Source organism: Dermacentor silvarum, chromosome 4, assembly GCF_013339745.2.
Source record: "Dermacentor silvarum isolate Dsil-2018 chromosome 4, BIME_Dsil_1.4, whole genome shotgun sequence".
NCBI lineage: Eukaryota > Metazoa > Arthropoda > Arachnida > Ixodida > Ixodidae > Dermacentor > Dermacentor silvarum.
In genome coordinates this window covers 81,649,148-81,662,002 of record NC_051157.2, presented here as the reverse complement: position 1 = coordinate 81,662,002, position 12,855 = coordinate 81,649,148, and the positions used below count along the sequence as shown (strand labels likewise).

The following is a 12,855-nucleotide window of genomic DNA, read 5'->3' as shown; positions in this document are numbered from 1 at the left end:
GAACACTTGCTCGTCCCACCCCACCCGCTAGTTTCATACCACTTTACTAGAAGAAAATATCACACTCCAGTTGTTGAAAATCTATAAGATATATCTAATAGGTATGCATTTTTTGGGGGGGGGGATTTACTACAGCTTCGTTAAAAAACACATTGTACGTCTTCATTGTATCTGTGTGGCCAAACTATGTCTCGGCTGTTAGGCTCGCACAAATTATTTACTCTAGTTCACTGTCCTATCCGCACAACTAATTCATATTGTCGTGAAAATCCGGCGCCTAACTAAATGTCCCCCCTCTGGCGCATATGCGTCCGTAACTCCAGAAATCCCAACAGGAGCACTGACCGTGAGTAATGGTTTTCAAATTGTAGACACTGCTCGCCTATAATATTTCGCAAAGAAATGGCTAAATCAGTATAATAACTTTCCGGCAACAAATCTTCAACGTACTGCACAAGGGTCTGAACTTAAGCTTGTTGGTGCGACTTTGTGACGGAAGAACAGCGCTACAAACGGGACGAAAAAGGGACGAAAACAGCGCCTAATCCGGTCCGTTCTTTCTGGTTCCGTTTGTAAAGGTGCCTTTTCATCACGAATCTACGATGACAATTGAACTTTAAATGAGCTCTCGAATGCAAAACGTCGATTTTCAGACAGTTTGCCGAGAAACTGCACGAGCGCGTTCGCGAAGTTTTGCACGTCGTGTTTCATGGTGTGATTGGTGTGTATTGCCTGGCTGTGGTTTGTTCTTTGCTTGTAGTTCCATTTATGATGGATTTCACCTAGACTATAGGTGGACGTCACCAGCTTTCCTTGAAGGACTTACCTCTCGTTTCACGTTTGAGCAGCTTTCTGGCATCATTATTTTAAGGTCGTCATCTTACAAGTTAGTACCAGTCCGGCTCAAGGCCTTTCCCTTACAAAAAAATTGTTGAAAAGTTGTTGAAAAGTCATTGGTCAATGTCAACAAATAGCATTGAAAGCACATTGAGGGTTTGTTGAAACATTATTGAGGAAATTGTTGACAGGTGTTGAAAATTGGCCCACGACATTTTGTTGAAACATCATTGGGTCGTTTCAATTTGAGAAGTCATTGATGGATTGTTGAAACCATGTTGAATTCCAATATTGAAAGCCCGTTGAAGAACTGTTGAAGATGTGTTGAATGTCAATATTGAAAACCTGTTGAGACAATGTTGAAATATGTTGAATGCCAATATTGAAACCCCATTGACATAATGTTGGAACTGTGTTAAATGTCAATATTGAAACCCCATTGAAATATTATTGGAGCAGTATTGAACATCAATATTGAAACCCCATTGAGATTTTATTGAAGCATTGTTGAACATCAATATTGAAACCCCATTGAAGTATTATTGGATGAGCGTTAAACATCAATATTGCTTGATGGAGGCAAAAGGTGCTACGTATCAGAAACAGGACACAAGAGAAAGAACAGACAACACACACGTTAAGTGCCAAAGGTGTGTTGTCTGTGTTCATCCTCTTGTGTCCTGTTTCTGATGCACACCTTTTGCCTCCATTATGTTATACCAACAAGCCTAACGTGCAGTGTTAGTCAATAGTGCAACACCATTTAAATATTATTGGAGCAGTGTTGAACATCACTATTGAAATCACTTGAGAGCCCACTTAAATATGCTGTTTGGTGAGTAGTGTTGAAAACTGCACTAGACTTTTATTTAAATACCGCTAAGCTACGTTGAGTCTCATAGCATTACCATTGATGCCATATTGATGTGGTCCTTGCATACTAGAGGACAGGAGCAAACTTAAATGCAGGCACTTTTGTATTGCAGACCTGGGTCACCCAGGGATCAAAACCACTTTTAGATATAGCCTGTAATAAAACATATTATAGAGCTGCTAGCAGAACCATTATGCCAGTTTTTAAATTGGCTTAACACACAAAATCAATACTCCTACATGAAATCAACAGCTCAAAATTGATGTGGACAAAAAGCATTTATTTCTAGATGAATTGTTTATTGAAGCCAAACATTTGTTAACTGTACAGCCATGTGTGCCTTGAGATCAAAAAAATCCTAACGCAATCTACAAACTGCCAGCAGCTTGATACAATAACGAAGTTGAGTACTGAGAGATGTAAAGTTTGCGTGGCCCTAAAATAAAACATTTCTCAAAATTGAAATAAATATAACAGAAATAATATATAAGCATTACAGTAAAAAACATTTAAAAAGTACTTGCTTTCTCTATTTCGTAACCAGTAACTTAATAATCATGGCACTATTTGCATGAGCCCACTGAGACTCTTACTTATTGGTTAAATTATGTGTGCCCATTTCACTAAACGTTATCTACCTCTGAAACGACATGGTAATTACAATAAGTTGTGCCATGGCAGCAGTTTATTGTGCTGTATTGCTTGTTGCACGATCCAGTTGCATTTTCTGCCATCATTACTAGGTTCCTGGGCAGGTCATTACATACCAAGCGATTTATTCACTTTTACTACTTAAGATTTGTATCTGATAGACAGTGGCCATTAGTTACCTGCTGGAAGACTTAAATGGAACTGGCATGAGGAAATTTGTTTTAATTTTTGAGTGCTGCAAAACAAGTTAGAATGAAAGAATTTGCAAGAAATCAGATTTCATGCGTACATGAAAGAAAGCACATCGCTGCCTTGCCCGAGAACTGTTGTTGCACTCTGAATTTAAGCAAACTTTGACCTATTAATTCTTACGGTTTTGAAATAGCAAACTAAACCATTACTACAATCATATGTTAATATGTAGTTTTTCTTAAACAGAACCACTCTGACAATAGCACAGATTCCACTTTCAGGTGTATGTATGAAACCTAATTTTCTGTAAAATTTCTCACTGCGCCTACTTTTACTTTATCAAACAAACTTGAAATGGTGTGCCGTCATGGAACAGTGTTGGCATGAAAGGACCCGAGATACCTATGAAATAAAATAGTCAAGAAACACTATCTTTTGTAGAAATATATTAAAAATTTACGTAAAATGTACTAAAATACAAAGCACAACACTTGTGCAATTAATTATTAATCACAACACAGTACTTGTGTCTGAACCATCCAACCTGGGCTTTTCAGGTGACTAGAAACATCATAATAATAAAAAAATGTTGAGGGCTGCAAGTGCACAGCACTTGAACTGTCCACAGACTTGAGCTCTTCTGGACACTTCAGGTCCCTTGCGAGAAGTGAGGCCAGTGTGTTCTTAATGTGGGCCATGTTTGTCCCAGGAAACTTGTGACAGGTAAAGCCTGTAAAAAAATGGAAAACAGCATGAGGTTTAAGATCAATGTTCCACATGCAGAAGTGCGACATGCAGTATGCCCTGTTATAATGAAACTTTCATTTGTTTTGTTTATTCAAAGTTTTCACGAGTTCAATTCTGCAGAATGACCAGCTTTCGAAGTGGAGTGGCGCCGGAGGACTCCTTAGTACAATATGCAGAAGGCAAACAGGAAAAGCCCACTGTCGCAGAATAACTTCATCAATATCCTTGGTGTGAAAAATGTGAACGTTGCTTGCTTAGGAACAAAATGGTGGAAAAAAGACCATACTGTTGGTGAAAAAACTTAAAGGTAGACTACTGGCAACTAAAATTAGTTCTCTCAACAATCATAATGAAAATGTGCAGCAGTTTATTGCACTTTTCCTTGCAGGAGTTGCTCCAAATACGGTTATGCGGCCAGAATTGAGTATGGTATATCTGAATTTGTTTTACGAGCTCATATGATACTGGAGTGGACTTCTCGCATTATGATGGCCATTCTTATGCCTCTCTACTTAAAAGAAAATACTGCTTATAACGAGGATTTACTGCAGTTGCACGCCAACCTGGTTACACTAACACAAATAAATGCGAAGAAATACGAACAAATGCTCAGTCTTACAAGAGAAATATGCAAGTAGACTGGCTCTGCTAATCCTTTGAGGGTCACTGCCATGCATGTAGAGTGGCGGAAACAAATCGTGTGGTCATGACGATAAATATGAGGCGGCGAAAGAACATATAAATAAGCATACCTTTTAAGAATGAAGTGTCCCCAAGCATCACATTACAGATTCTGTAACCTTCTGCGACTTCTACAAAAATCCTGATTGTGCTGTTGCCCCTTGGCTTCTTCTAAAACTGATATTTCTCTTTACCCTATGGTGCCCATCACTGAAGTAGTTTGGGAGTATTCACCTAGTTTAATGTTTTGTGAGTGTCATTACATTTAAAAATGTGATTATGCTAGTTTGCCCTGCATGCTACAATAAACATGGTGTAAAACAGCGGACACTAAGAAACCTTTGTCACTTTGTGACCTAAAAAATTATTTACCCTTTTTTTTCTTGAAAGGTCACTCTGAAGAACAATCCAGAATAAAAATATAACGCTTAAATTGGGGGACGTATTTCCAGAAAATATGTGATCCTCAAAGGGTTAAACATGAACACCTACAAAGCTCATTCAATCTTTGATAAATCTAAACCCATAGTACTTGAGCACTGGTTTATAATAACGCTGAAAACAGGCAAGTGCGTCCTTGAAGTAAGAAAGCAGGAGACATTTCCAACAATTTCAGAGTGGGAGCTGTGGATATGCCTCATGTTCTGTAAGAAGCTTTATATAGTAGCTGCCAAGGGCCTATTGAGTACTGATCATTTTATGGGAACGTGAGGAAAAGTCAAATAAATACCCTTGTTTTTTCCACATCCTAGAATACAATGTGATAAATTGGATCTTAATAGGTTGAGTGCATAGAATGAATGGACATTGCTAAACATAGCAATGTTGACAATGAAGTTGGCAACTCTTCTTATTGTTGCTTTGATCGAAACAACCAAACAATTATGCCCCATAACTTAAGCTCCCTCTCCTAAAAGGCTACTGTCTGCCACCACATGGACCTCCTTCGAAACTGGAGCAACTTTAATTCAATGTGGTCTGTCAAAATAGGTGAAACCACTATGTTTTGTGTTACAGAATCTGGAGGGCCATTTTGATTGCTGAAATTTGGTGGAAGTGCTGTCCCTCGAGTTGAGCAGTAACTGCACTTGAGCATAGCTTCTCCACAATTCCTATATTATAACAACACTTTCAGGCTACTTAAGCACACCCGATATACCACCAGATTGGTAGCATGCTTCACAGATTGGTAGTTGCTTCATTGCAACTGTTCATTGCATGGACAGTCAAGTAGAGCAACTAATGTGCAAATACACCTAACTTTGTCAGTTGTAGCCACCAATCACTTCTGGCAGTTAAGGCTGCTTTTAAAATTTAGCACTTTAGTAGGGAGGCGTTAGAGACTTGAGATCAAATGAACATTCATTCCAAATAGTAGGCTATTGTAGCACGTAGTTGCAGACACAGGCTACTTGAAAATCATTTGTTGTGCTAATAGCAAGCTGGTAATTCCAAGTACAAAATGTGAATGCAAAAATGCAATGGGAAAAAGTATGTATGGTACTTGCCTATAACAGCGTTGACCCTGATAAGGCCAAGAGCCTCTTTTTGCCTATTGGTGGTGGTGTTTTCGAGAAGTGAGTGGCCCATGAGGTTCTTCTCTGTGAACACATGGTGAATCAAGGCCGTTGCACACTTGCCTGGTCCACCATGGCAATCTGTGCCAGGATCATCTGAATGAGCACTTCTCCAACCTATGTGAAACGGCACATTTAGGTAAATATTAGTGAGGTAGTTTAAGGATTTTAAGCACATTTACACAACAGCCACACTCCAAATAAATCACAGAAATACTGCCTGCTCCAGACCTAAAATGTCAACTAATGTCACTAATAAAAACAACTAAAACTAATGTCATAGCTTGTTATCCTGTTAGGATGCCATGTGCTTCAGAAAAACAAGGATTCACCCAGTACAAAATAAAATAGTAAGTAAACCAAAGCATCAAAAACTTTGATGCAAGTAGCATTTTTAGGATACTTCACATACTTTCGGGCGTCTGCCTCTAAGTATTTTCCAGCCAATTTGTGTCACTAGGTGGTCAATGGCCGAATGGGTAGGGCTGCTATGTTGAGGGAAGTGGGTTAATAACCATCTGATGGACCTGCTTGGATCTCTATGAGTGTGTGACTCAGAGTATGTGCCACTCTTCAATGAACCTCTTTCACGCCATCTTGGGCAACTGCTGCTTGTGTTGGCAAGCAGCAGTAGCAGCTCAAACAGTAAGATAACTGTCGACGTTAATGCGATCACCACTACACATCAGATTCGCTTGCTGTGTCTCAGACCTACTCAGCTGAATGTGTACATAAGACACAAAGGCAGGGTGTGCCAACTGCCCACCTCATTAAATAAATTAATCGACTCGCAAATCAAAGGCTATGCAAAATCGCAAAGGAGGCACTTAATGCTACCAGTTTTACTAAATCTTAAGGAGAATACCTCCCGGCAATACATTCTCCTGGCAACAGTGCATTTGATCATGGTGACGCTAGACGATGAATGGCCAAAGAATTCACCTTTCGCATTCCGGCTGTGGCGTCTCCAGGCTCATTTTGATTCTGAAAACAGATGTCAGTATTAAAATGTGATGCCACGATAACTCAAAAGCAACAATCAAAACATCTACATGGACGATTAGGCCGACATAAATGGATGGATATAAATGACTGATTGAAAACATTAAAGCATGGCTGCTCTTGCCACTGGCAGTGTGAGGTGGGCAAATAAATTATTTTTAATTTCTCTCCAAAATTTTAAAATTATTTTGATCATCTACTGAACTGTTCTGGCCACATCTTAAAGGTAGCTCGTTCATATAAAACCAGTGTTGCATTTTTTTACTCCCCGTCTAACTGCTGCTACTGCAGTTTGCTTACTCTCTAAGCATTCCACAGAACTGCTCCACCAACAAACCATTGTTCCAAGCTTATGTCAAAGCGTCATTTAGTCCACAAGGATACGCTCCCCTTTCACTCTCTCTCCTCTTTAGAGTGTGAATTCAAAGCAAAAATAACTTACTGACATAGCTGTCTACTTCTATCTCATAAAAAGCCTTGCTAATTTTTTACATTTGTCGATAACGCCTACATGCCACTGGAAGCACAGTGGGACGACACGGCAAATATGCCCAAGCATCTCGTTCCTTTACTGATTTTCGAACTTAGTTAAATCAATGAGTTACTGAAGGGCCAAAGGCTGAAACTTCACACGATGACGTTATTTTGAATGTTTCATCCCTCTAAAGCAGAACATAGAATCCCACAGAATCTGCCTTTTCCGTGAATATAGAGCGCCTACGCGAAGGCGTTAGCGCGAAGTACTCGATGGCGTCGGAGGGAGATAATGGCTAAAAAAAAAGTTCACCGCGCGCCTACCGGCGGAAAACAAACCACACATAACCTGATGATTTCACAGCATTCGCTGCCATCAGCCCTTTTTTATCTCACCTATCACATAGAATCACATATACGCCCTTGCAATTCTTTATTATTATCGCGCCACAGCGCGTGTCTACCGCACGGCGTGTCAGCGGACTCTGGGCACTCGATCCTGAAGCGAACAGCGCAGCAGAATACATTCGAACGGCAAAACGCCCCGCGCATATTTTCGCCGATCCCGACACGCCATGTAGTAGATGCACGTCAATGGACGGCGTTGCGCGAACGAAATATACTTGATTACAGTACAGTTGGGATTATTTCACGTCGCATTGTTTCCACCAAAACGGCAAAGCACGAGCGCTCATTAATAAGGCTAATTTCAATCGGTGCTGGAACAAAAAAAACGTGGCGCACACAACATGCCCTGTTTCAGCTGGCTCCACATAGCTGCCCACCAAAACGGCAGAGCACCGAGCGCTCATTCATAAGGCTAATTTCAATCGGTGCTGGAACACCGTACCAAAAATCGTGCCGCGCACAACATGCCCTGTTTTAGCTGGCTCCACACAGCTGCTCACCGAAACGGCAGAGCACCCCGAGCGCTCATTAATAAGGCTAATTTCAATCGGTGCTGTAACACCGTACCAAAAATCGTGGCGCGCACAACATGCCCTGTTTTAGCTGGCTCCACATAGCTGCTTTACGTCGCCGCAAGCGCGCTGTGAAGTTAAATCAGGACAAAACTTCATGCTCAATATAACAAATCTAGTGCTGCACAACCAATTCTCGCAACGGAAGGATAGTACTAGTAATGAAAACGAGCACAGAAGCGCGTGGAAGACACGCGCGGGCTCTGTACGCCATTTTGCTGAAAGCGTCGCAATGAACGAGCAAGTGGAATTCGAAACACTCACTCACCTTCGATTTGGCTGAGTCGGAGGCGATCATGGTGATCTTCGAGGCAACGTGTAGCCCATAAAGAGCGAGCAACAGGTTGAAATATACCAAAGATGTCACAACGAGGCAAAGGGCACAGAAAACGCAGCAAACTCATCACGCAACCCGCACACATACCGCCGCACGCACAAAGTTCTGGAATGCGCCAAAGAGTCAACAGCGCAAGCGCGCATTCACACAAAAACGCGCATACAAATCCACGCTTTCATAGACATGAATTGCAATATTTATTAACAAATCTTCTAATATAAAGGTATTTCTTAACAATTTATGTGGTTTGCAGGAGTATAAAAGTTTTCTGCTTAGCTTCCTTGAGGAACTACTTTCTTTATCGCGGTAACGCAGTGCGCCGGCCGGGCACGTACGGAGCGCGCGGGAAATAGTGCAAAATTCAAACGTCGCAAATGTCGCGCCCTGTGTGCGCGCACAGTTTTCATCGTTTGTATTAAAAAGAAATATTTATTTTAATACGTGAAGCAACCGGCGCGAAATAAACTACGGACCAACAATGTACACAATTGTCGCTGTTCGTGTTTGTTAGTTTGACATCATGACAAACGGTAGACAGCATGCCATCCCATTGATTAAACATTTGTACCTGTGCTTCTGCGCTATGGTTTGCCACCGGCAAAGTATAACAGCGTAGATTGTGCGTGGTGGCCAAGCAGTTTCCCAGCACACTGGCCAGCACCCCGTCTCTACGTGTTACAGAAAAGACCTAGGCTTTCATGTAAAATATGGACACCACGTCGCAGAGATCACCCAAACTTGTTTCATTCTATTGTGCGCTAAGGGCTACCAACTAATCGAAACGCACTCTTTAAAAACATAATTGTTTATTATGCTTACATACTACTTTTCCCATCATCTTGCCCATATTGAACATGGAGGCAATGCCGTTTTCTGACAGAGACAGGGCACTGGCCACTTAGAATAGAAGCCGATGGGAATCCAGGAGGTGCCCAATCATCGGTCATTGGTCTCTGCTTGTTGAGACGTTTGTCTTGTGCTCCAATTTTGTGTCTATATATATATATACACAGGGTGGTCATCTTTAAGTCTTACGGAATTTTTAGAAATCGCCTGTGGCAGGTAGCATAATTCTTATCATTGAGCTGGGTTAAGCGATGAGGCGGACATTAGTAGCACGCGCAATCGAAACATAGATTCAACTAATTAACAAGAAATCACTAATTAACTTCTTATTTTATTACTTTACGACACATATTGCAATTTACGAAATTGAGCCGGTGAGCTTGTCAGGCGTATCCACTTGGAATGAATTTCCAGAATGACACCAATTTGGAGATATGCGCCATCAAACTCGCCGTAAAAATGCACTGTTGTTACTCTTACTTTGTTACCAAAATGCTGTTTTATACATTAAAGAACAAAAGTAACTAAAACGCCCATGTATTTCGTCCCACACTTTGGGCAATAATATCTCGAAACTGGTGTTATCCTGGAAATTCATTTTAGGTGGATGCGTCTTGCAAACTCACCGGCTACAATTCATATATTGCAATATGTGTCGTAAAATAATTAACTAAGAAGTTCATTAGTCATTTTTTGTTAATTATTATAATATTAGTTTCAATTTCTTGTGTTACTAATGTCCGTGTCTTCGAATAACCAAGCTAAGCGATAAGAATTATGGTGCCTAGCTGCTACAAGTGATTTTTAAAAATTTTCGTAACTTTCTTGCACCGACACTTAAATATATGCAAATTCCACGTAGCTGGACAGAACCAAGGTAATGTTTTTTGCCGTCGCTTACAGATACTCAATTTTTTGCATTAGATAAATAATTAGATAATAATTATAAATAATAATTATTATTCAATTAATAATAAATAATTAGCTTCTCGGATATTATATTTAGATGAAAAGTGTCAATCAGAAAATTATAGAGCAACAGGATAAAAACTCCCGATACAGCTTCTGTTGCCCAATACGTGGTACATAAAAGTGTTTTCCGAGCGTGAAAGAAGCCCGCGGATACACGCATAGTGCCTCGAGCGACTAGTTTTGCGGCAATTTTGCGTGTATTCGCGGGCTTCTTTCACGCTCGGAAAAAAAAGAAAAAGAAAAAAAATCACTTTTCTGTTGCACGTATTGAAGAATAGAAAGCTGTATCGGGAGTTTTTAGTGGCAGAAGCGTCGAGTGCCATTTGTTCTTTGGACAGTACTTCCGGTTCACCTCCTGAGATGATCAGGAGGTGAAAATAAATCGAAAAAAAATAGTACAGTACAAAATTCACGAATTTCATTATAGATATGATATCAGAGCATAAGTTTAGCTATCAGTTGAGTTACTGAAGTGTCTGGAATAATTAGAATTAATTAACTGAGACGACCGGGGACGCAATCCAAGTAAATCAGAAAAAAAGATAAAAAAATGGTCCAGTTCAGAATTCATGACTTTCATTATAGATATGATATCAAAGCATAAGTTTTGTTGCAAGCTGACTTGCTGAAGTGTCTGGGATAATTATAACTAATTAGCTGAGACGAGATTAAAAATAAATTAGGAAAAAAATAAAAAAAGTAATACAGTGCAAAATCCATCGGTATCTTTAGAGACATGATATCAAAGCATAAGCTTAATTCAAGTTGACTTACTGAAGTGTCTGGAATAATTATAATTGATCAGGAATCAATTATTACTGCTTACCAAAGCACAGAACACCAACGCCGGGATGCGAGTGCCAAAAAGAAACATCTAAGTCAAAGTTTAAGGTTGCCTACTCTTTTAAGCATGAAATGCTTTTAGCTCCCGTTGTCGGCGATCTTCAAGTGACCTTGAGCGAAAAGTCAAAGCTCTTATCCGGGCACTCAAAACGAGAACATGCCGGCAAGTTGAAAATGAAATTTAGTCGCCCGTAGGCACGAGTACAACTGTGGTATGGACGTAGAGTGCAATATAACGTACCGTACATGCAATACATTGTACTTGATATAAACAACACATATGAGCAAACAAAATAGTAAATGGTGTCTGCTTGACACTGGCTTTGCCACACATCAAAAACCACTATGCCAAGTTGCGAGAACAAAACGAGATCATCCGAGCAACCAGTCAAACTTGAAAAAATGCAGTCTCTGGCACAAACCCTTTACTAAACATGCTAGTTACTCTACAAACAAATTACAAAAAAATATTGCTTGCGAGTTCTTCCCAATGTTTCTTGACAAGCTGTAACTTCTATTACGCTGAAATTTTATTTGTCATTTTCAGTAGCGACGTTCAAAAGGCAGATAGATACGGGGTAGCTAAAGTGGGCCCATCCTGGAGGCAGTGCAGAAAGGGTCCAAGCTCAATGTCACATATATACCCTGTGGGCACGGGGACCTGTAACGCTTCTTTGAACTGCCCCTTACGTGGGACCCAAAGAGACAAAATCAACAGCTCTTCCTCTGTCGAGAAAATGGAGTCTCTTATAAAAATGAGTATTGATATGTTGTTGGAATATTGTTGAGGAATTGTTGACACAATATCCTTTCAATAATGCCTCAATAGTTATTGAAGGTACACAACAATACCTCAACAATAAAGTTGTTGAGCGCTTCACAACGGTAAAGTCATTGAATAATTGTTGTTGACATATTGTTGAATAATGTTGAGTATTATTGAGAATTGTTGAGCAATATTGATATTGAATATATATCTGAAAGCAAAGCTTGTCGCCGTAAGCATCTTACGTAAGCCAAGGCATATCTTACGTAAGCAAAGCTTGTCGTCCGATTCTAGTAAGCCAAGCTTGTCGTCCGATTCTAGCATGCTGATTCTAGCGTGACGGCTTCCGAAGCCCAGGCGAAACGTCAGCGAAAAGCCGCCAGCCCTGAATTTAGGGCAAACGAAGCGGAACGCCTGCGGCAGCGTCGTCTTGCCACAAGGTCCCCCAGTTACGACTTGAGAGATAGGCCTGTGGTTCGAGTTATGTGACACTCTATATATTTAGTGGTGGTTAAGTGAACAATAAAACAATATATATATGTAAAACACATACACGCCTATGCGTGTGTGTTTCAGACATATATTCAATGTCAATATTGCTCAACAATTCTCAATAGTACTCAACATTATTCAACAATATGTCAACAACAATTAGTCAATGACTTTATTGTTGTGAAGCGCTCAACAACTTTATTGTTGAGGTATTGTTGTGTACGTTCAATAACTATTGAGACATTATTGAAAGGATATTGTGTCAACAATTCCTCAACAATATGCCAACAACATTTCAATAGTCATTTTTATAAGGGTTTTGCCCAGCTCTCTAATTACCTGCCAATAAATACCGACACATTTTGAAGACAGATTAACCTATAACTTCCCTAATGTTCAGATTTTATTTGTTTGATTTCACAGACGTTGTGACATCGAAGCCGGCGGAACAAACTTCTTGTGGCACGCGGAAGACCTGCCTTTGCACGCTCCGATGTTCAGCAGCGGTGCGTGTAATCGTTGAGAAAGCGCGTAAGGCCTTTTGTAAACCTGGCGTCCAATATACTGACGCACGATCTCGCACG

At 40.2% G+C, this 12,855-nt stretch overlaps 1 protein-coding gene across 2 annotated transcripts; it reads right to left on the bottom strand.

The window, feature by feature from the left end:
- Window positions 1-1,569: 1,569 nt before the first annotated feature.
- Window positions 1,570-8,478, bottom strand: LOC125944724 (uncharacterized). Of its 2 annotated transcripts, none has more exons than XM_049665784.1 (3): window positions 8,284-8,477; window positions 5,491-5,676; window positions 1,570-3,284 (listed from the first exon to the last, which is right to left on the bottom strand). In XM_049665784.1, exons 1-3 carry the CDS (start codon window positions 8,435-8,437, stop codon window positions 3,061-3,063), a joined length of 564 nt encoding a protein of 187 aa, XP_049521741.1. In that variant the 5' UTR covers window positions 8,438-8,477; the 3' UTR covers window positions 1,570-3,060. The 2 variants fall into 2 exon arrangements, 1 of the variants encoding a protein (XP_049521741.1); XR_007466399.1 differs by lacking the exon at window positions 1,570-3,284 and adding an exon at window positions 6,502-6,543 and having other exon boundaries at window positions 5,492-5,676; window positions 8,284-8,478.
- Between the last annotated feature and the right edge of the window lie 4,377 nt (window positions 8,479-12,855).

Coding starts and splice junctions, on each gene's coding strand:
- LOC125944724 (XM_049665784.1), bottom strand. CDS start 8,437: ATGTGTGCGGGTTGCGTGATGAGTTTGCTGCGTTTTCTGTGCCCTTTG. Junction 5,677..8,283: donor CCGACTCAGCCAAATCGAAG/GTGAGTGAGTGT, acceptor CGTTTCACATAG/GTTGGAGAAGTGCTCATTCA. Junction 3,285..5,490: donor CAGGGTCAACGCTGTTATAG/GCAAGTACCATA, acceptor ATTTTTTTACAG/GCTTTACCTGTCACAAGTTT.